Here is a 25,444-nt window from a genome sequence, read left to right as displayed (position 1 = left end):
ATCTTACAAATATTTAACTCAAACTTGAATGTAAAAATTATGTGGCAACTTTTTAAGGAAAAACATCCAGAACTGAGCGTTGACTACAAGTTCTATTTGAAACTCTTTCATGAGCATTTTGATCTGACTTTTGGGAGGCCTCAGATCGATTCTTGTTGTAAATGTGAGGAGTTATCCGTCATAATAAAAAGTCCCTCTTTAAATGATGCGGCTAAAAGAGTCTACGTTGCTGAGCTCCTTGTACATAAAAGGAGATCAAAGAAGTTTTTTAAGGCAATTGAAAATATTAGAGAAAAGTGTTTAAAGGACAACAAAATAGCTGAGATCTGCATGGACTTTATGCAAAACCTTCAGCTTCCGGAAATTCCGGTTCAAGAAATATTTTTACTTGCGGCAGTTGACAGTGAATGTTTTAATATTCATAATATTAAAAGCAATCAAGCCAAATTTTATGTGTATAAATGGGGGGTGTCTAAAAAAGGGCCTAATGAAATTTGCTCATTTTTAGTTGATTACATCAACGAAGTTCTTGATGCTGGTGTTAGGCATCTTCATGTTTTTTCCGATGGTGCAGGAGGACAGAACAAAAACAACGTGGTTGTAAGGCTGTTTCTTGCCATAATAGAAAATGGACGATTTGACAGTATTCATCACTATTTTCCATTACGAGGTCATTCGTACCTTCCCTGTGACCGAGACTTCAGTGTCATCAAAAGAAAAATTTAAAAAAACAGACAGGATTTATACAATGAAGCAATATGCTGAGCTAATGTTGCATTCAACGGTGATTCAAGACAAATTCTTAGTGGAAATTGTAGAAAGTGAAAAAGTAAAGGACTTCAAATCTTGGTGGCCCCAATTTTATAAAAAGAATGTTATATCAACTGAGACTCAAGCTAGAAAACATTCCAAGGGAGAATAAAACAAAATTCAGCATCTCAACTTTTATGGAGTTTAATTACTCTAAGGAACATGTGGGACAAGTCTAAGCAAAGCATTTTATTGATGGACTCAACGAACACACTTTCGACTTAAAAAACAGGGAGCTGGTACACCACAACTTCCAACAATGAGTACCTATCCGCAAAAATGTGTGCCTATAAACATTAACAAAATCAATGATCTAAAACAACTCGAAAGCTATATTCCTACAGACATTATTGGCGAATTTTATTCGAAGATTTATGAATGGCCAACTATTGATAAGGATGAAACTGAATTGTTGTAAGAAACAATGTTAAAAAATGTATATACATCATATAAATAAATAATATGGTTTTCATTCAAAATTTGTGTTCTTTAAAGTGTTATTTCATGCCTGTTGACACAAATTTACATAAGAAATTTGAGAAACAACCCAACTCCAAAAACTGCTTTATTTTTTTTACATCAAAATAAAAAAATAAGTAATGAATGACAATAGAAATAGCTTATCACACCTTTGTATAAACACATGAAAAATATGATGTGTAAGCATTATTAAATGATGAAACAGTAAGGTTTTTTTTTAATTTCCCGAAAATTTACTTTCACGGATATGAGGTGTTTCTCAAATGACCGATTCAAATGTAAAGGTAGTTCGAGTCATATCTTATTTTAAAGGTCTCAATTTTAGAGGTCTGTGTGTTAAATTCACAGATTATTTTGAAAAAAAAAAAGAAACTGATGGTCTAAAATGTCAAAGATTTAAACCGCATTTACACCGGAGTTGGCAACCAATGATTGCAGACTTTTATCGGCAGTTTTTAGTAGAACGCCTTAAAACAACTGCAACTCGCATTGCCAACTGTAGTTGAAGACCGATTTTACGAGTTGGCAACCAAAATTTGGTTTTCCGACTGAAGTCGGTAAAGATCAAAGGCGTTTGCTAACCTCGGTCGGCAATACGAGTTGCAGTGCCAAATTGAGCGGCGACTTGAGTCTGCAACTAACCCCGCTACCCCTCCCACCTATCGGCTCCACGTGGTCGATAGGTATTTAACATTTACTCACCTGTATGTTATCCTTCAGGAAACATATCAAAGCATCACAAACATCTGGCACAAAGAGAGATATCGCACTTTTTGAAACTTTAAACAAATAACTGATGCTTGTATAAGAGTCGCCAGTTGCCAAAAATCGCAAAGTTATAGCTAACCTTTCACGCACTGGAATTGCTTTCCTGTAGTTATCCTGTAGTATCCTTTTTGCTAATTATGTGTCCAATACCAACAATTAAACATTCAAAATCGTTGCCCGACATTCTTAAAAAGTTTTTTATACTGCCTTCGCATCTCAATTCTCCCGTCAAAGGATCTGTATCTTCTCCGTCTTCTCAATTTACCTAGAACAACACACGCTGCCGCAGCAAGTACAACAACCTCTTCCGCACTCGACATTCTATATACTGTCTAATTTTTTGGTTGCAAGTTGCAGTACAAATTAAACAAACTGTGTTCATGGTTGCAGATACAAATTGCAAACTTCTATCGGCAACTAGCGTCGGCAATCGGAGTTGGCAATTTTTTGTTGCCAATTCCGGTGAAAACGCGGCTTTACAGTTTCACAGTTTTATTTATTGTTACCTCAAACCCAAACTTTTATCCAAGGTTACCAAAGAGGTACTCTTTCTATAAATATGTTATGATTGTCACATTTCAACACAATTAATTTTTTTATACTCATAATTCAAAATTAGGAAACTTGTAAAACTTAAAATAGCAAGGCATGACTTCCATTACATCTATAGCTCTCTTAAAAATTGAAATTTGTGTATTTAAAGTTTGGCTTTATCTTGGATGGTTGAGAAATGGTGCCAAAATGCTAATTTTTATGTTTTGTTGCATTTAGTAGCCGTTGTATTCTCCTACCTTTGTCCCCTCAGGGTATTAAAAAAGTGTTTACCACATGTTTTAAAACACTTTCCATGTAATGAGGTACTGTATACTAAAATTATGAATTTGTACGATTTATCTATTAGTAACGTGTGATGGATTTGTTTCATAATAAACCAAATAGCAATGTCAGGTATGTTTTTTAAAACTTGTTTTAATTGATCTAAACACCTATTTGTACATTCATTTATTTTCTTCTGGTATGGAAAAGCTTATCTCCAACAAACTACTTAACAAGTATGGGAGAACTGATAAGAGATGATAAACATGTTTTATCAGATCTGATTTCTTTTAGTTAGTCAGTTTTGTGCGATGTCCTAAAGACGTGTATTGTTGTCTGTCAAATATGCCATTCACTAATGGGGAAACTTTCTTGATGTTGATGGTGTTAGGTGAATGTTTACAGATCTATACAGCTGCTGCTCTGTATGCTCAACGTTACCCGAACTGTGAACATCATTAGTGACACTGAAAATGTACAACCAGATCACTACAAAGAGAAACAGCTCACTAGGCCTGTAAAGGATGATAAGGCACCATATGTTTTGGCTGCAGATCAGCTCAATCCATGTGACTCATCTAGAATTTGGCAGGAATTAGCCAACAACCAGTAATCAGGATCCTTAAGGACCGTAAAATACACCCACACCTGATTTTACTATATCAAAAACTGCATAGAGTTGACTACCTTCTAAGAATGAACTTTTGTGTGTGGGCCCATGATAAAATATCTTTTGCAAGGTGTTATGGTGCAACAAAGCAACTTTCCGGAGCAATGGAGAGGTGAATCGTCACAACATGAGATTAGGATCTTTTGAAAATCCTCACGGAATATGAGAGATAGACAATCAAAGGTAGTGGACCCTCTATACTTGGGGCAGTATTATTGGTACCGTAACGAAATTGTTGGCTTGTTTTTTTTTTCAAAGGACACTTGGATGGAAATATGTATAACTTCCTCATCTAACACTTGTCTAATTTATTGTTGAATATTCCTGAACAAACTATCCAAGAAATGGGGTTTATACACCATGGGGCGCCAACTCACTAATCTGAAGCATTGCGAAAAACTCTAGATGAGGAATATTCTCAAGAATGGTTTGGGAGAGGTGGGCCAGTCAATTACCAACCCAGATCCTCGCATTCAAGGCATCGAGGCCTATGACTCAAGATGACATGATGCAACAATTGAGAGCTGCTGTTCAATCAATAAACAGAGGAAAGGTCTTAAGGGTTGTAGAAAACTACAGGTCCAATGTAGAACTCTGTTTGGAAAACAACAGATTTCAGTTTGAACATCTGTAAATAAGGTTAGTTGAATGACATAACATTGTTGGACCGAAATAGTTAAAACCAAGACAATTGAATCGGTATTTGTTAAAAGGGCATCAGTCACTTTTTTTCACAATTCCACTTTTTGGTGGATTTGGATTCTTTATTTCTAGATCTACATTCTGTGTTAATAGGGCATCAGTCAGTCAAGTAATAAGCCCACAGCACAAGGTTGAATATTTTGTAATTTGTTAAAAAGGCATCAGTCTATGACTCATGCCCTTTTAACTAAAAATATTGGCTGTACTTTTGTTTAGCTGCAGCTGTTAACATGGAAACAGCTGTCTAGCAGCTTGAATATTGTGAGCAGGTTTTAAGGTTATAGTTTTTAGATTCTTTGATTAATTCAACAGAGTAAACGAGTAGAAAAATATGATAGATAATATGGAAAGTGTTAATCATGATGTTTCTCGTAAAAGGAAGTTTACAGATCCTAGTGAGTAAAAAAGGAATCAAATAAGGAAAGCCATTATCAAAGGGGAGAAATATGTGAACCATAAAAGCAATGAAACTCCAGCTAAGAAGCCTTCATTTACTTGTGGGTAAGTAATAATTTAAATGAGGTTATCAACATAAACTTATAAACTTTGTTTACCAATATAATTGGTGTGTGTCTTTTTAAATAACATATAATAAAATCCTCAGAGCTACATCAAGTTACAAGTCTGAGCCCTAAGTAGGCTATTACTGGAATAATTTGTGTACAGTAGCCTAAAACTCTCTTTTTGTTACAGATGCAAGAGAAATTGCTTGGGAGAGTTTCCAGAGGACAACGTGACTGAGATTTTTGCTAGGTTTCACGACCTCGGTACGAAAAATGAACAAGACATGTTACTATATGGACTTATTGATGTGGAGGAAGTGGCAATACGTAGACCAAGAAATGAAAATCCAAGAATAAACAGTGCTAGTTTCAAATATCACCTTTTGATTGGAACTTCAAGACATATAGTATGTTTGAATGCTTTTGTCAATGCTTTTGGTGTTACAACTAAAAGAGTCTGGCGAATCAGAGAACTCAAGAAGGCCTGCAAAACTCCCGAAGATAAAAGAGGAAAGGCAGTGTCTTTTTCCGTGTCCGATGAAATGAAAAGCTTGGTTAGAGAACATATTAGTTTATTTCCTGTGAAGGAATCCCACTATTTGGGAGAAACCAAATTTATTGGGAGGAATTAAATTTAAAAATAATGTATAAGTTGTTTTGTGAGAAGTAGCCTGAAAAGAAGGTGAGTTATAGTTTTTTACTACAAGTTTTTTAAAGATAATTTTAATCTCAGATTTGGTCGGCCTCAAGTCGACACATGTTGCACATGTGAAGAGCTTAAGCTAAAAATTAAATCTCCGCACTTGAATGAAGCTGCAAAACGGAGTGCTGTGGCCGAGCTTCTTGTACATAAGCGACGAAGCCAAAAGTGTTATTCTGCGCTAAAGTATGAGGCCTCAGAAGATGCTAAGGAAGAAAACAATATTCTTTCAATTGCATGTGATTACATGCAAAACATTTCCTTCCCAAAGGTGCCTGTGCAGGAACTGTTTTATTTGCGCCAACTTACAGTGAATGTGTTTTGTATAACAGACTTAAAAAGTAGAAACAGCAACATCTACCTCTATCATGAAGGAGAAGGTCACAAGGGGCCTAACGAAGTTTGCTCCTTTTTGGATGACTACCTTAAACATGTTCCGGAAAGTGTGACAGAGCTCCGTATTTTTTCGGACAATTGCGCTGGTCAAAATAAGAACCAGATATTTACTAGGTTTTTCTTATTTTTAACTGACAGTAAAAGGTTCTTAAAAATTCAGCACTTTTATCCTGTCAGAGGTCACAGTTTCCTTCCTTGTGACAGAGAGTTCGGCTTAATCAAAAGGATGCTTCATAAGCATGACAGAATATTCAGTATGTATGAAATCATTGAGGTAATAATAAAAAGTGCCAAACCTGGAAAGTTTCTTGTGAAGGAGGTGAGAGCTTCAGAGATTTCTAACTTCAAATCTAGGTGGATAAAGTATTACAAAAATACTCCAGTTTCAGAGGAAACAAAAAAGAAACCAAGCAAAGAAAAAGTCAAATTTGGGATCAGTAAGCTGTTTCACTTTGTATTTGAATCTACTTTAAAAGGCTACATAAAGGCATACACCACCATTAATGGTCTCCATTGCCACACCTTTTTCATGTCTTTAACAAACATAGCGATTACTGGTCCCAGCAAACTTGCTTACCCAGAGGCTAAAGTGCCTATAAAAAAATCAAAACTCCAGGATTTAAGAAAAGTCATACCTCATGAGAACAGACAATTTTATAATGATATTTTACAATGGCCTGTAATGGAAAATATTCATATGCAAGAAGAAGATGAGTGATAAGTATCAACAAAAACCTACAATAGGGCACAAATTTAGTTTCTTTTCTATGATAAGGAGTTTACAAAAATTGTTTAAGTAACATAATTTAAGCTTAGGCCTATACCAATAATTCTGTACTCATTGTATCTTTAAAAATAAATGTTTTTTTATAAATTATGAGTGTTAACACTATTTTTTTCATGTGAGATATTGAAAATTTGTTAAAAGGGCATAAGTCACACATTTTTAAAAATTCATAAAAATTTGAAATTTTGATAAAAATTTGAAATCTTTATATTGGGATGTTAAAAATAAGGCAGAAAATGCAATACATATTTATTTAGGAATTTTACATTTGCTATATAATATTTAATCGGTTTTATCAAGTTTTCAGAAAGTTTACTTTTCATGACTGATGCCCTTTTAACAAATACCGATTCAATTGTAGAGATAATAATTACTTAAATTATAGCACCTAACAGAGAACGTTTTGATAAAGGTAAACAATGTATTCACTAAGAACCTACGGGAAATACCGGAGTTCAAATCTCAACAAAAGTCTTAAAAATTAGTATTTTTGGTACCATTTCTCAGCTATCTACGATAAAGCCGACTTTAAATACAAAAATTTTAGTTTTTAAGAGGGGTATTGTTAGGTGTAATGAAAGTCATACCTTGCATTTGAATTGCTCAAGTTTTATGAATTTGAAATACCTTAAATTTGAACTACGAGTATTTAAAACAATTGGAAATGTGCTGAAAAGTGACAATTATAACATATTTTTAGAAATAGTACTTCTTTGATAACCTTGGATACAAATTTGGATTTGGTAAAATATTTAACCAGGTAACAGTAAGTTAAACAGTGAAACCTAACTGAAAATAAACTTTGACATTTTGGACCACTCTGTTTATAAGAAACGAAATAAAATAAAACTTTTCAAAATGATTAGTATATATAGACATTTAAACGAAGAAGAGTTTAACATACTTTTAGATTTGAAAATCTTTTAAAAATTACCCCTCCTCCAAAATTGCCGTTTTGGGGTATTTTTGAGTGTTAACAATTATTGTTCTGAATTTTTTGGGATCGAAACATGAGGGCTTTAGTTAAAACAAAGAAAGTAGGTTTCTTAGTTCTATAAATAAATTTGCTTTATTCAAACCAACTGAAAGGGTTTTGCAATTTGGGGTTAGAAAAGCGATTTATATGAATATAAATCTATTTATTTCACATTTACATTGTCAGTTTATATAGCATGAGTTTATTATATAAAAGGTAATACAAATCTAATCTTAAACATACCATGCGTTCTGCTATAACAACATCTGTGTTGATGGCTTGAGTTATTATTTAGGTTAAATTTGCCATTATTAAGAATAAAAGTTAGTGAAAGTTAGATTACAAAACAAAACTCAAATTAATTAACAGAGAATAAGACATTAAAAGATGATTAAGTATGTACTGTGTTCACAACTGTTAAACACATTTATGATTAAATAGAAGTTAAATTAAAATAAATAAATTATTGTTTAAGTATTTAATTATAAAGATAGCCTACTTTTCCTTTCTAAAAGTCATTTTGGCACAATATTAAAAACTTAAAACTAAACGATATCAATATTTTATTAGTCTCCTTATGTTTTAATTAGTTCTAAAGAATAAAATATTATTAAATGTATAAGAAAGACATGGTTTAATACCTTAATGGTAAGGTTCTCATAACTTAATGTGATAATAAAATCTATTTGTAAAAAAGGAACTACATCAAAATAATACACAGTTATCGGACTTGACTAGTTGGAGTTTATATCTTACAAGTCTTAGACAAAACAATTAACAGCAATAGATTTATTCAATTGTAGATTTTCTTATCTACAAAATGGTAAATTAAGGGCCAACCATAATTTACATCATGTCTTTGACAATTTTCAGACTTTCCCTCCTGTTACGATCTTACTCTCATAGTTCAACAACAATATTCTTTAAATACAGTATAATCTGAACAAATGAATAAATCTATTGCATACAACACTACAATATTTTGAATTGATCTATTTCGTTTATACTGTCAACACTCGTAAAACATCGGTTTTCTCCCTTTTGTAAATAATTTCTATCACACTTTTATGGAAAACATTACAAACAAAATTATATTAAAGTGCAGAACACAACTAAAAATGTAATACCAAAACTTCGGGTGGTAAAATAATGTAAGATCGGGTGGGCCCCTCACCCCCCTCCCCCGCAATAAATCACCCAACATCTCCATTACTAGTGGAGAAGCTATTGTTTATTATAAATAGCGCTATTGCAAACTGATTTTGTCAGGAGATACAGACATTCCAAGCCAAGATGTCAGAAGTTTTTAACTGGGTTACTTAGGTTTATTTGAGCCAAAGTTGAGGTAAGAAATAATATTTTGGGGATGGTACTTCTAGTGCCATAAATTTTAATAGAGTTTTAGTCTTCAAAAGAGATAGTTAAGGGTCGTCTTGAGGATTGAGACCAGATGAAAGCTGTAGAGAGTGTTTCCGATAGAGTGGGATCCTAACCTTGGCCTCCCTTCTAATTTTTTATTCGATGATGTTTGTTTTTCAAAATAAAAATCTGTTTCTAAATTTAAATCATGATCATAACAGACGGCACAGAAATTACAAATTTAGAAAGATTCAGACTCAACCTTTTTAAAAATTCCATTTTTTTATTTTTGTCCTAAACTTTACAGTTCACTTCCAAATCTAACCTGGAACAAAACACATGTGAACAGTTTTAAAAAGGATCCAAGGACTTATTTGATCTTCCTAGTCTCCATGAGGCTCTAGTGATACCCATGTCTTGATGAGTAGTGACGATAGTGTTTGGTGTTTGGGATATTTAAAACTCATTTCTGTAAGAGTTTTACAAGAATGTATTCTGTTTACATTTAGAAGGTATGTTCTGTTGTGAACAATTCTGTTCAATTGTTTTTGTATAATAATTATTCTTTATTCTGATGTTTTTACTTGCACAGAAATCCTCCGTATTCTGTTTGGTGGATAAAATATTCTGATTGTGATTGCTAAGTATCAGGTGGATTATAACACTATCTTCCCCAAATACGTGGAAAGACTATTGTTCAGTTTTGGCACACGTTGCAAGAGGTATAAGGCTCTTTGATGCTCTTTCATTTATGAAACTGAAAGAATTTATAGAATTTCTTAAACTGAGTCTTTTAAATTTTATGTGGAAACAAAATCAATAGAGTATTTAGCTAATTGTTTCAAATTTATCTCAAACAAAAGATACAATACTCTCCTTGGTACAAAATTCTTGTCAATTGCTTAGAAATACAGAATTTACTGTCTCTGTTTGTTTAATTCCTGAACAATCAACGGTAATAGATGATTATTGTGGCTGGACATAAAGAATATTCAATCAGAGACAATCGGACATGGTGAGATGTTAGGCATATTTAAAATTGCTTATTATAAATGATTTCAATATCTAACTGACTAAATTAACACTTCTATTTCATTATTTTTAAGATCAAAATATTAGTTTTCAAACTCGACGCACAAAGTATACTATTTATAATTTTGTACATAAAGCATAGAAAAGGTTTCTTAGTCATAAATTTACTGTGTAAAATAAATCATATTTATAATTACTCCATAAAATAAATGAAACACTTATAGAGTTAATAAAGGTACTATATTAAATCTTTCTTTCAAATGCATACCAGAATTGTCCCTGCAGGTCAAGAACTACAACAATTGCCACCATGTACCTATAGTAACAAATATTTGTTATAAAATGGAACAAAGTTTTACATCACAATTCGTTGTAAAAATTGCACATCTTAGTTGAATAAAAAACAGAAGGAAATACGGTAGAGTATCAAACATACAACAATACTTATAAGAGAATAAAAAACATAAAAAGATTAAGATTTTATTTGTTGTATAACCTTATATACAATTGTTAATTCATAATTTATACGGACATCCCAAAGGTCAACCTCTAAAATAGTATTATTTTTCCAACTTAAATTTAGAATAGTTAAGAATTTTCATCTCATTTTCTATAAAATAGTCAGAAATTGGTTCTCCTGGTGCCATCTGTTTTGTCCCTTGAAGACCTTTAACCCTAGAACTGGCAATTAACATTATAATGATCTGAATCGATTTATGGGTGGCAATCGACATTAAAATGTGTTTTTACAATTTGATAAATCAACACTATTTATATACCATTGCAAACAGAAAGAATTGCTGCTTCCAATGGTGAAATTGTTTTTTGCTGTTTTGTAAACAGTGATGTCAGAGTGAAATCATAAAACTTGTCAGAAAGATTGTCTTCATCTTGCCATTTTGAAAATTAGTGATATATCATGGGTATGGTGTATTATGTTGGTTTATAGCTTTGTTTTAGACTATACTATGGTAAATTTTGGTACGTTTGGGAAATATTTCGTGTGAAAATTATATTTTTCTTTTGTTAATTTTTGAAAATAATCGTACCCATAGTAACAAATTGAAGTATGTCCCATCACTTTTCAAAAAAAAAAAAAAAAAAAAAAAAAAAAAAAAAAAAAAAAAAAAATTGAAATTGGTTTACTATTTATTTATTGTTTTGTAGTACATAATATTCTCTAAATTTTGGAAACATTTAGTGTAAGAATAATATTTTTTGTACATTTTTGAAAATAATTGTATCCATAGTAACAAATTTAGCCTTTCCTATACTGTTTGTGGTTTTTACAATATGTATAATGTTTCTTCACATGAAGCTGGATACCGTTATATATTTTCTGAAACTATATAAAATGAAGAATAAATTGGCTACATCAGATTCTAATATTAATTTATAATATTATCACACTTTACCAAGGGCAGTCCCACCACTTAAAAAACTTTTTGTCTAGTCATTTTTTTATGGTTTATGCATAATGTTTTTATACCATAATTATCTCTGAAAAAAATATATTACACTTATAGGTTTATAGTAAAAACGTACTTTTTACAAAATGTTTAAAGTACGGGTACCAAACACTCAAAAATAGTCTGCCATCTGAAGTAAAAATAACTGCCAATTCGAGGGTTAATATGATTTATTACATGATGGCCATCCCATTACTTACTTACTCTTACTTACTTACTCCCAGGGCCATTTATATCGGAGGTGATATTTAGCCGCACCAACAAAGCTCCTCCATCTTGAACGGTCCTCTGCATCTTCCTCTGAAGCGCCCACCTTCTCCATGGCCATCCCATTAAAATTTTTAAATTGGCCCCTCCTTTTTATTTTGGGGAGACGGAAGTAATATTGAAATCTATCAAAAACGTCCTCAGCTGATTTTACGTCATATTAAAAAAAATTCAAACATTTCAAGAGATTTAATAATTTTTAACTGTTCAAAACTTTGATAGGGATTAGACATTTGGAACACCCAGTTTAGTTCAAGAATGGACAAAACATTGGGCAATAACACTGGTATGGTAATCCTTAATCCTAATTGTGTAGGGTGGTGTAAACAGAATTTGAGTATCGTAGTATCAGTGGAGGGGAGCTATTTTATTTTGGTCTAGAAAGAAGTAGGCAATAGTTTCTGCAGGTAATCCTAAAAGACCTTTGCACCTCTCTTACTTCATGTTACCTCACAATGTGAGACTTTTACTGAAGCCTATCAAATTTGAGGACTCCTGTTCTCTGATATCCTTCGGTCTGAGAAGATACACTTCTAGGAATGTTCTCCTAGTTTTACATATGGCAGGACAGTTTAGCCATAAATGTTCCGCTGATTCTTCTGCTTCTCCACAGAGTCTGTAGTCATCAGTCTAGCTTAGACCCTCCATAAGATGTTTCCTAAGAGGGCCACATCCTGTCAACATCCCTAATACCAGTCGTATATTCTTCTTACTTGGTTCTAGGAGAGCTGACCAACATTTTGCAAAGAGAGATAAACATTTTAGATTGTCTTGGTCTAGAGGCCCTTCTTCAGTTTAAAGATCTAATGCTATTCCTAATTTTTTACTAGAGCTTTGCTGTAGGAGAAAGCTATTCCACAGCCTGGCTCTGGCTCTACCATAAGGGTTTCTGTACCTAAATTGACAAGGGTATCTGCGTTATCATTTCCCTGAATGCCCTTGTGGCCCGGCATCCAACCGAGTGTAACTTTGTTCCTCTTTGCCAGTTCCGCTAGTACATTCTTACATTTCCATACTGTTTTAGAGTTGAAGGCTTTGTGCCTTTAATACTGCCTGACTATCTGAAAGTATTATTCTGCTCCTTTTGGCCTTATTTGTATGAGTTTTCTGGCGCATGAATCTAATGCCATGACTTCCGCTTGGAAGACCGTGGCGTATTTTCCTAGGGGGACTGCTAAATCTACTCCTGGCCCTTATATACTAAACCCTGACCTTAGCCTACACGTGATCTATCTGTATCTTCTGGACATCTTTATTAGAGTAGGCCTCCTTATTACTGCATATCTTCAATAGAGACTAGATATGGTTTTTCGAAGGAGTATATCTTAACCATACTATATGATACATAGGTTATCATTTCAGACTGAAAAGGAAAACTTGTAGTGACAATGGAGCGACACCATTTTTTAGATTAGAGCTTCCAGTTTTAGTAGCAATAGCACAGTGAACCGTGCAACACAGCGTGTTTGCTATCAAACAGTATTTAAAATTGAATACTGAAGCTTTCGTAGAGAGTTTAATCTCAAGCGTAATAAGTAATGCATTTATGGAAGTCATCAGAAAAATGTTTCCTGATCATGTTATTTACGTTTCTTGATCTCCATTGGCCTACATGCTCGCCAGATCTATCGCCGTGTGACTTATTCTTATTTTACATTCAAAGTTTGTGGTTGTAAACCTCGTTCACTCAAAGATTGTAAAGCTGCAATATGTGAATAAATTGCTACTTTAGCACAGGACAATTTAACAAAAGTTATCGAGAACTATGAAGAGAGACTTTTAATGTGATTTTACGCAAAAAGACTTGTATTTACAATGTTAAATTTAAAAAATTGACGTGCTTTGGAATTCTTAAATGCTCAATTCTAAAACTGGGTTGTATGCTGGATTCTTTTGGTGTTAATAAAATGTTTGTATGATTAAAATAAACTTGCTTATAACATTTTAAAATCATGCGTTCTTTTTGCACCACCCTATAAATACTGATTAGAAATAATACATGCAACATAAGCAAATAACAGTGATAAAACTTAACATTTATCATTTTCTAGAAGAAAAGGCATGATTAAAGCTTATTTTTAAAGAGCAGTGTGTTTGTAATCTACTGGAAGAACTATGTGATATCCAAGCTGATCAATCCGTGTTCGTGAAGGTTCAGGATAGAGTCAGCTATGATACGAGCTGTCTTTTTTAAGTATCCACCACTTGTCAACATTACGATGGGGATATTGTGTTCTCTCGCTCTTCTGAACACTATCTCGTCTCTTTCAATTATACCCTGAAACATAATCAGTACAGGTAGAGTATTGAATGTCACATATTTGTTTTATTATATATATACACATATATCTGTTATAAAAACTACCTTATTGTATAAAACTGTAAATGTTTGCACATAAAGTGCTCCTTTAACATTGTGTATGGCATTATTACTGTGGTTATAGAAAATCAAATGGGGATAACACACTCTTGCCTTATACTAGAAGCATATATCCTTTATACATATTTATTGATTGGTAAAAATATCAAAATCACTTATTCACCAAATGAGACAATTTTTTGGTCAAAGCAACAGCATAAATTAACTGTGGAACCGTCAATAGATTAGGACCGGGAGTGAATTTAAAACGAACGACCAGAACATATTCATATTGACCGCAGCAACTTTTTAGTTGTACGATAAATTGTAGCCATTGGGATAAAAAGGCTAACTCTTATTGTTACTGAAATCAATGGAGAACTTCAATAAATTTTAATTATAATGGAATGTTGGAGGGAAATACGAATCTTATAAAAACTGTTTCACTTTATGACTTCAGGATCCCAAAACACTGTTCTTTAAACTTAAATCTAAATTGGATCAGGAGATTGGAATAGCTTTGAGTGACTAACGATTATCTCTAGACTGTTTATTATGTCATAGAAAAAGCATATATGAATATATTGTCCAATTTTTTCAACAGGAAATTATGTGTAAGGCCGCGGGTAACTGCTAGTATATACAGGGTGTATATTATGTCTGGAAACACCCAAATATATCCTTTAATAATTTAAATATAAATTTGAAACCTCTTACAATCGTGATAGAGATTGGGCATCTACTTTTTGGAACAATGTTTTGTTATGTCAAACCAACGGGGGACGTCCTGCCGAGGGGTATCGTGAATATTCTTAATGGAAGCCTATACCTTGTGATACATAATTTTAAAGGTAATAGCTTACTGAATTGAATGCCACAAACCGCATCTCAAGGGAATTATTCTATCAGAAAATAGAGCATTTTTAGTATTGAAAATTTACTGATGTTCAACAATGTAATTTTAACATGGTTCTTGCCACAAAATGTGTTACACTAATTTTTTTAGCATTTTTTTAAATGTTCAATTAAATAAAACAAAAATTTCATTTTAAGCTGGTTCTATTAGCACAAATTTGCCAGTTTTTATTACAGTACAATTATGGAAATACTTATGTTATTGATTTCTTATTACAAATAAAAAATAATGTATGCTGTTAGAAAAATCTTACAACAAACGTTTTACCTGCATTTGGTGTCAAAGCAATTGTTCGAACTGTGTTCCTTCTACGGTTTGACAATGAGCCAATCTTGTGTAAAATGATTCGACAGAGTTGCCTAACATTTCTTCAGTTATCAAAGCAATCTCCTCTATAATCCTGTTTCTTAGGTCTTCCAAATTATGAGGCTTTCTTCTATAAACATTGGATTTTAAATGACCCCATAGGAAATAATCGATTGGTGACAAATCCGGAGATCTTGGAGGCCATTCGATTTCTCCTCTTCGGCCAATCCATTTATGAGGAAACCTTAAATCCAAATACTCTCTTACCTGTCTCCCATAATGGGGTGGAGCACCATCCTGCTGAAACCATACATTATCAAAGTATTCTCCTGATGCAATTTGAATAGCTGGGATTATTTCATTTTGGAGCATATTGTAGTAAAGTTCGGCATTTAAATTTCCATTGATGAAAAAGGGTCCAACAATTTTGTTACCTAAAATTCCACACCATACGTTCAGTTTTTGTGGTTGCTGTGAATGGGACTCAGTAATCCAATGTGGGTTTTCACTAGCCCAGTAACGGCAATTGTGCCTGTTAACATTGCCATTTAGGAAAAAAGTTGCCTCATCAGAAAATAGTATGTTGGTCAGAAAACCTCTATTGTCATCACATTTGCGCATCACAAGTTCACAAAACTCAACTCTTCTGTCGTAATCATCCTCACTTAACTGTTGGACTAAATGAACTTTAAATGGTTTGTATTTATTAATTTTCAAAATCTTACTCACAGACATAGGGTGCATATCATGTTGCTGTGCAGCTTTTCTGAGCGATGTATGTGGGTCTTCAATAAATGTTTGCAAAACATCTAGTGCATGTTCTTCATCTGTTGCAGATTGTATCCTACCCGACTTTGGCCGATTACGTACACTCCCTGTCATTTCAAAACGCTCAATAGTTTTTGATATTGTTGAAACACTTATGGGATTCCTTTCTGGGAAAGTGTCATTAAACAAATTACAAACTTCCCGATAAGATCTTTGACGATCGCCATATCCTCGCATCATCAACAGAGTAATTCGTTCTCTTTCAGACAATTCCATTAAAATGCCAAATAAAAACTGAACTACTGTAATTAGATAACTTGTTGACAGCAATGCTTCAGAGACACTGATTAACTCGACAGGAATGATATGACCTTTGTCCATTTGTAATTCCCAAGCTTAGACCTGTCTAGTGAAAGCTCCATGCTCAACAAACTGAAACCTGTAGACCAGATGATTAATAACACAATAATGTTTCTCATAGGCTAGTGACCTTTGTCTCTTTAAACCTTCCTGCTGACTGGAAAACACCAAGTACAGATTCATAAGTAATCAGAGAAAGTGACTCATAAGTTTTATTCATTGTAATAAAAACTGGTAAATTTGTACTAATGAAACCAGCTTAAAAATAAATTGTTTATTTTATTTTAATTGAACATTTAAAAAATGCTAAAAAATTAGTGTAACACATTTTGTGGCAAGAACCATGTTAAAATTACATTGTTGAACATCAGTAAATTTTCAATACTAAAAATGCTCTATTTTCTGATAGAATAATTCCCTTGAGATGCGGTTTGTGGCATTCAATTCAGTAAGCTATTACCTTTAAAATTATGTATCACAAGGTATAGGCTTCCATTAAGAATATTCACGATACCCTCGGCAGGACGTCCCCCGTTGGTGTGACATAACAAAACATTGTTCCAAAAAGTAGATGCCCAATCTCTATCACGATTGTAAGAGGTTTCAAATTTATATTTAAATTATTAAAGGATATATTTGGGTGTTTCCAGACATAATATACACCCTGTATATATTAGACAGTAGTTATGAATAGAGTGTTATATGCTGCGATATGCACATTTTAAAAAGTAAGAATCAAAATAACGCCAAATCTTTACTTTAGTAAAAAGTTAAGGTTAACACCATTTATACAATAGTTTGGAAGAGTTGGCAAGTTTTATCTAAAATAAGAAACTCAAAAAAGTTTGTTATCTTTATTACTCATACTCAACTGCAGTAGATATTAGAAATTTTTATTATACAAAAGAAAGCCATTTGAATGATTGCACGTTGTGAACCATTAGCTCAAACCAATTTTTATTGCCAATAAATTTAAACCATATTAAACTTATATATATTTGATATTGTACTCTACATTCTCAAACATCCTGATCCTCTGAAAAAATACAGTGACAGACATGTATATAACACTAGAAATAGAGAAAATGTATCCATAGATTTTTATACACTAAACTTTTAAAACTATTAATAGTCACACAGTAATCTCCTTGAAAGTATACAACTTGTTAAAACCACTTATCTCACAATATAGTTTTAATGAATTTAAACAAAAATGTTATTCCTGGCTTTTAGTCATTCCATTTTATTTATTAAAATAATTTTTTTGATTGTGGAACTGTTAGTTTCTAGACATAACCTATTTAGTTTAATGATTAGATTTTAAATGTTAATGTCATATGTTTTTTATTTATACAAACTGTATTAGAAAATGTATCAATGTTATATAATCTGTTATTGCAATTTCTGAGGCTGTGTTTTACTTGTTGTTATTTATTTATTTGTTATATACCTGTTTTAATTTGTTATTATATTTTAAAATAATTTAAATTGTGGCGTGACTTTTGGCAACTTTATGTTTTGGGTACCAAATTTTCCTTGTCTGGACTTATGCTAGTTTTCATATTTTATACATGACTTGTGTCGAAGCTATATGACAATAAGTTTATTCTTATTCTTATACCATTCAAGCGTATTCAGAGAATGTCAAATGATAGACCTCTATCATCATCTCTGTAACGAAGTCTACACAAATTATGTAATTGGCTTAAAGAGGATCCTTTCACGATTTTAGATAAGACGCTGATGAATATTAGAAATAAAAGAACCCTGTGGTACCCAGAGCCAAGTAGGTAACATAACTACTTCTTATTTACTATTGAAGGTGTATATTTTTGAGGCGTCAATAAGCTAAACAAAACTGTTATCAAATTCAAAGTTTGAACATTTTTCAATACAATATTGTGGTTAACTTTGTAACAATCTTTGTAAAAATCTATGTAGACTACATTTAGCCTTAGTCTCCTTTTGTTACTTTCTAAAAAAAAAAAAAAAAAAAAAGGCTGACTGCCAACATTTCCTATGAAAGTGCTCTCAAGAATCAGTAAATTAGTGATGGTTTTAGGTCCAAACAACAAATAACCTCCGACCAGCACCTTACCTGGAGTACCGTGAGTCTGTTCACCAAAACATTTGACACTTAAAACTCAAAGAAAGTGAAATATTTTACTTATTCTTTCACTTACCAGTAACTGACCTATATATTGAAGTCAACATACTTTATTTTTGACAATACATAGAATGACAATAACATGTCAAATAATCAGAATGACTTTTAATAAAATATTCTAGGAGCATAAGGAAAGAATTTTATCTCTTCTAATATACTAACATTGACAAAACACTACTGAAACTCATCCATTGCTGCTAAATAAGTCACTTCCAACACTACACCAGTTGAACAACAGGTGGCAGACAGACAACTAGAGCAAGTGTGTCAGGCAGCCGGGAGCACTAACCTCCAGCGCTGACACAGCGTCTGCTGATTACTAACCTCAGACTTCTGCTTGCTATTTATTGCCAGACCTAGTAATATACTGGACTACAGTATGTTACAACATGGCCATTGACTACCTTAAATAAATCTAACTTATACTGTGCAATTTCATACACCTGGACCTCAAGTTTTATGACATAAAGAAACAGCCAAACTTTACAAAACTGATTTGATTTTTATATTTTGGACCTCAATTATTGACATAAAGAACCAGCCAAACTTTAAAAAACTGTTTTTGATTTTTATATCTGAACCTCAATATTTTTGACATAAAGAACCAGCCAAACTTTAAAAAACTGATTTTAATTTTATTTCTTACCATCAAGAATCTTGACATAAAGAAGCAGCCAAACTTTCGAAAACTGAACATCTCCTCATTTTCAACCTCTGGGTTTTTCTTTCTTTTCCTCCAAGAATGCCGACAAGATATTCCTGTGGTATATGTTCAATAGGAGTAAAGTACTCAGGACTAAAGTGCACTGGTCTATGTGGACTGTGGTACCATTCCGGCTGTCAAGATATCAGTGAGAAAATGTTGAAAAAAATGTCCTCCAATAAAACAGATAACTGGAAATGTAACAAATGTAGTACAGGCTCTCCAAACCTGCCGTTTACTCCCCCCAGCCTCCAAATAACCTCAGACTCCAATTCTTCATTACTGACAAGTCAAACTGAACCTCACATAAATATTGAGGAAGTTCATTCTAAAATCTAAAACCTCTGAGATGCCGATGATCTAGAAACATCCCTTACACTAGCTGCTGAAGCCGGAAGTGCTTTATTAGCTGAAAACAGCAAATTAAAGCAAAAAATACATGAGTTGACTCAAAAAAATTCCCAACTAAGTCAGAATTATAGGGCCAAGACTGAATTTGAAAAAAATCAGTATGAGGCAAAAATTGAAGATCTTGAACTAAAAGTTGAAGCTCTTGAAAACAAATATTCCAGTTTAACTGAAACTTTGCAAGAAGCTGAATTTCAACTTGTTAAAGAAAAGGAATTACAGACCAAACTTATAAAAGATTTTGAAGAACAAGATAGGGAAAAAGAATTGACAATTTTGGATCAAAAAAAGGAGATTAAACAATTGTATGTAACTATACAAAACCTGAAACGTACCAGTAGCGAGAAACCTGATTTAAATAAACAAAGCAAAACCTTTAAACACTGTGAAACACAAACTGGAAACATAAAATCACCTGTCCACTTTTTTTAGCAAAGCCATAGCCCTCTCTTAATACACAGCTTGGAAAACTTGAAAACCCGTCAAAACGAAGTTGAGGATACCGTGAAAGCACTCAAGTGCCAAATTCAAAATTACACTGAAAAACTCTACACAGGCCACCATCCCGCACATATTCTAATAGAAATAAGTACAGACCAAAACAGTCAAATTAGTGTATCCCTCCAAATGGCCAAAATAGAGTACTCAGCCAAAAACAAAATGAAACTCCTGACTTTTATCCATCTAAAGCTCAGGAAAAAAATGCTCACCAATATTCTTCCAGTATCTGCACTTCCTGGAGAACAAAAAGAAAATGGTAAGATGCAAAAAAACACAAACACTACAGCCTACTATGCCACGAGAACCACCAGTCAACGCAAAACCACGAGGCAAGGATGTGAGTATAGAGGAATTCTATACCAATAATATAGATTTCTACATGGAGCTCATGACAAAGAACCACTAGACTACCTGGATATCTGCTGACTGGGGGCTTCTCCAGAAAAAACTTCAAGAAAGGGGGAGTAGCCATATATACTAATGAAGAGCTAGGGACTCAACACAAAATGTACAAACCGGTATTAACTCCACTGAACTCATATATGAACAGCATATAATAAAAGTTAATTTCAAAAATAAAGACATCTATATCCTCGGCCTCTACCGACCTCCAAGTGGAAATGTGGACTATGCTTTGGATGCTCTTTCTAACACCCTTGACCTTCTACCAATCTGGAAACATCCCATTATAATTATAGGAGATATTAATATTGACAGACTCCCTCAGGTTTCTAACAACTCAAAACAAGAAGAAAAGAAGAAACTTGAAGAAATGTCAACCAGTCATAACATTGTAAGACTAGAACTTCCAGCAACAAGAGTTGTGCACAACTCTGTATCTTCAATTGATGTAGTGTGCACAAATCTTAACAAGGGGACATCGGTGTTGAAGTCATCATAACAGGTCTGTCAGACCATACAGCACAATTATGCACTGTAAACCTGCAAACACAGAAAAAACCTATCCTAGTTCAACCTGTAGACATTTTACTAAAGACAATTTGCATCACCTTAAAAACTTACTCAGCTTTGAATCTTTTGACTATGTATACAATACACACAGGGACGTCCGAAGGGGGGGGGGCCCGCGGCTAGGAGGTGCCTTACTCATAGTCAATATTAAATTTGTTAAACAAAATTTCAACGATATTCTACTATATACATACAAACCCCCAATCCGGTGCCTTAATATTTGTTAAAAAGAACTTGGTTTGAACCATATACTTAAAAATACTGTTTATTTTTAGTAAGTTAAAATTGGCAACACCGCGCGGCAAAAAACAACTTAGACCATTTGGCAACACCGCACTCGCAACTCCAACTGTCACTGTCATTGCGTCTACACCGTATCAATCAATCAATCAATCAAAATCTTTATTACAATTTCTTTAAGAAATGTACATTCGTCAAGAGATACAAGTTTATATACAAAGAAAATAGGTCCTTCAAGTTTCGGTCTTGCTTCAGTCATCTTGTTTCAAAATATTCCTTCATTGAATAAAATGGTCGCTCCATCAGCCAGTCTTGCAGATGGCATTTCAGTTGTTGGCCGTTGAGGATTTTCAGATTTGTTGGAAGTGAGTTGAAAACTTTCTGTCCGATATATGATGGTTTTCTGCTGTATTGTGTGGTGCGGTGCGCTGGAAGATGATAGTCTGCTGCTCTCCGTGTGTTGTAGGAGTGAATGTTTTCTCCTGTGGTAAGCTCTGCCTGGTCTGTGTAGACAACTACTGAGTAAATGTAAAGGGCAATGACAGTCATAATCCTCAGTGATTTGAAGGCATCTCTACAACTCTCTGTTGGAGTGAGGTTGGCGAGTGCTCTTATAGCTTTTTTTCTGTTGCACCAGTATTCTGTCAAGGTTCTGTTGTGAAGTTCCTCCCCATATAATCAGGCCATATCTTATGTGTGATTCTACCAGCGCATGGTATGCTGCTTTTGCAGCCTCTTGTCCAGCTATCCACTTTATTCTTCTCACAACAAAAATTCCAGGTCCAAGTTTTTTGCTCAATGTATCAGCATGTTCAGTCCAGGAAAGATTGGTGTCTATTGTCATGCCCAATAATTTAGAATGATTTTCTACCAAGATGTTGGGAACTTCTGGGATCTGTTCATGTCTTCTACTGAAATTTAGCTGAGTGGTTTTTGACGGATTGATTGCCAAGTCATTTTGTAGACAGTATTGTAAAGCTTTTCCAGTTGATGTAGTGATTGTTGAGTGTAGTCCCTGTGCTGTGTCATGTTGAAGAAGAAGTGTAGTGTCATCTGCGTACATAATGGGGAGGATGTTGTTGTGGTTAATGAAGTCATTAAAGTCATTGGTAAACAGCACAAACAAGAAAGGACCCAAGACTGAACCCTGGGGCACCCCTCTAGTTATTGGCTGAGTTTGGGACCTAAAAGTACACGATTTATTATTTATGGTTCTATGGATTTCCACAATCTGGCTGCGATCTGCTAGATAGCTTGCCACCCAATGCCTTGATTTGCCTTGGAAGCCTAGAATTGATAGTTTCTTCACAATCAAATCATGCCCTAAGCAATCGAATGCTTTGCTGTAGTCTAAAAGGATGGCTGAGACAAATTTATTATCTTCTAGTTGGTCTGTGATATGTTCTACTAAGCTTGTCATTGCAGTGATGGTGGATCTTCCCTTCAAGAATCCATGTTGGCAATTTGATAGCAGTTCTTGTTCTTGCAAGTGTTGTACCATCCTTTTTTAGTGCAATTTTTTCTATAATTTTTGAGAAAGGAGAGATTAAAGAGATTGGTCGATAATTTTCAAGTTTGGTTTTTGATCCCTTCTTGTGCTTTGGGTAGACTTTTGAGAGTTTTAGTTTTGAAGGGAAGTGACCATTATCAAAGGATTTGTTAATTATTGTGACGAGTGGAGCTGCTAATTGGTTTGCACAATGCTTGACTGCCTTTGATGGGACTTCATCAATGCCACATGACAGTTTAGGTTTTAATGTCTGTATTACAGACAGTACTTCATTATGTGTGGTGGGGGCCATGGTTAGTTGTGGGTTCTGTTGGATATTTGCGGTGGGCTGTGGTGGAACAGTATTAATTTGGAGAGCACTGCGATTTTGATTAAGAGTGATATCTGCTACCCGGCAGAAATAGCTGTTTAAGTGCTCTGCAATTGCCATTGGGCTGTCTTCTATTTTTCCATCAATTTCTAGCTGTCTAAGTGTGTCATCAGACTTTTTTTATGTTTTTCTCCACTGATGATGCTCCAGAGTGCCTTAGATTTATTGTCAGAGCTGGCTATGTGCTCATTTGCAGCTGCTCGCCTGAGTTCTCTAAGTTTTAGGTCATAAGTTTTCTTTTTTTGTTTCATTGTGTCCTTATCAAGTTCACTTCCTGTCAGTTCATATCTGTACAAGCACTTGAGGAAATTTTCTTTAAGTGTGTTTACTTCAGGGTCATATTGGAACTTGAGTTTTGGCTTCCCTCTAGGCCTTGATTTTGAGAGGGGACATGCAATGTCTAATGCTCTCCTTACAATGGCATGAAATGAGTTATATGCTTCTTCAGCATCTTGGGCATTGTGTACACTGTCCCAGCTTTCTGTGATAAGTTCCATTTTTAGATTATCTAGGTTTCGCTTGCTGAAATTCCTCTTGAAGGAGTTTTCCTGTTTTTTAACTTTATTCCCTTCATACTGTACCTTGCAAAGTTGGCCGGTGTGGTCGGATAATCCGCTTTGTATGATACTGTAGCTAATATTGTCCTCAGGTACATTTGTGCAGATGCAGTCAATTGATGTTGCAGTGGTACTGGTCGTTCTTGTTGCTGGGAGTGGTAGACGCTTGATCCCAAATGTTGATAGTTCTTCTTCAAATAAGTCGTTATCTTGGTTTGCTGTCAATCTATTAAAATTAACGTCACCCATTACAATAATTTGTCTTGCATCTGTCTGAGATGTTGAAAGAATTGCTGATATGACCTCCATAGCTTGTTTGGTGTTTCCTCCTGGAGGTCGATAGAGGCCAAGTAGATGGAAGGAGCATTGTTTAGTGCCAATTTTTACCATGGCTGCCTCACAGAGGAGTTCCATGGAGTGGTTTTTTATGTCTAGCATTTCTACACAGATATCTGCGGTTTCGTCAATGTAGATGGCAACCCCTCCTAATTTGTGTTGTTCTCTGCAAAAGTCTGTTATTAATTTGTAGCCATTGACTTTTGTTAAGAGCAAGGTTTCGGAGCTTAACCCGTGTTCAGTCAGAATTATAATTGTAGGCTGGAGGGTTCTTAAGAAATGATTTAGTCTTTCTATTTTGTTGGTTAGGCCTCTCACGTTTTGGTGCAGTATACTTATTGTTGAGGTTTCACTTGAGCTTTTAGTGCTGTATTTGGTTGGAAAGCCTGATTTGTTGTGCGTAGAAAAATTCTTGTTCTGTAACGTTGTTTTTTGTATTGAGCCTGCTGTAAAAAATTATTAGGGGTTGTCATGGCTGTACTATTGTCTGGAACATTATCTGGTTTTTCGTCTATTTCTGGAGTCATATTTTTATTTTCTGGGACAATTTTGGGAGCTCCTTTATGGTCGTCCATAGTCTTCTTGAAGTTGGAAAAGCGCTTTACGAAGAATTCTTCATGAGTCTCACCTTCTCCTAGTTTGTGGGCTGTTATAGGAGCCGGTCGATTGAAAGTAATTTTTGTTGTGTCATTTGCCTCTTGGTTGTCCTTATTTTTGTCAGTTTGAGAATTGCACATAAGTTCTTGACTCTCTCTTTGGTTCAGGTTAGTGCATTTCGCTTTGGGGGTAGTCCTTTTTTTGTATTTAGCTGCTTGCAGGGAGATACTAAATACATTCCTCTTCATCCCAGTACCTACTTTCCTCCTTGGGGATGAAATATGCTGTACTGAGGGGGTCAGTGTCACTTTAGGGGAAATATTATTTTTTGTTGCAATTTCAGATGGTGGGGTTTTGATTGCTAACTCTAACTGACTTAGTTTTGTTTTTATTTCCGCTAGTTCAATCAATATAAATGGTGTACTTTGCGTGTTTTTTGTTAGGTCATTTACTGGAGGTGTAGTTTGCACACAGGAGTCTTTGTAAGTTTTATTTATCCCTTCATGTCCATCAATTTTCTTTTGCAACCTGAAAATAGTCTTTTCTTGCTGGTCAAGCTTTCTTAGATGACTGTCAATAAGTTGATTTAACTTACGATCATGCTCTTCAAAAATGGCTTGAGATTCTTGACGTAGTTGT

At 34.1% G+C, this 25,444-nt stretch overlaps 1 protein-coding gene across 1 annotated transcript in view; it reads right to left on the bottom strand.

Annotated features, from left to right (window-relative positions):
• Nucleotides 1-12,190: 12,190 nt before the first annotated feature.
• LOC124358538 (histone deacetylase 11-like) overlaps nucleotides 12,191-25,444 on the bottom strand; it is a 48,561-nt gene continuing 35,307 nt past the window's right edge. The window contains exon 6 of the mRNA XM_046810836.1: nucleotides 12,191-14,013. Within this exon, the coding sequence (XP_046666792.1) occupies nucleotides 13,849-14,013 (165 nt within the window). The 3' untranslated portion in view covers nucleotides 12,191-13,848. The remainder of the gene's footprint in view (nucleotides 14,014-25,444) is intronic.

Source organism: Homalodisca vitripennis, chromosome 3 (assembly GCF_021130785.1).
Source record: "Homalodisca vitripennis isolate AUS2020 chromosome 3, UT_GWSS_2.1, whole genome shotgun sequence".
Classification (NCBI taxonomy): Eukaryota; Metazoa; Arthropoda; class Insecta; order Hemiptera; family Cicadellidae; genus Homalodisca; species Homalodisca vitripennis.
Note: the sequence above shows the minus strand (reverse complement) of the source record. Positions and strands in the feature narration are given on the sequence as shown.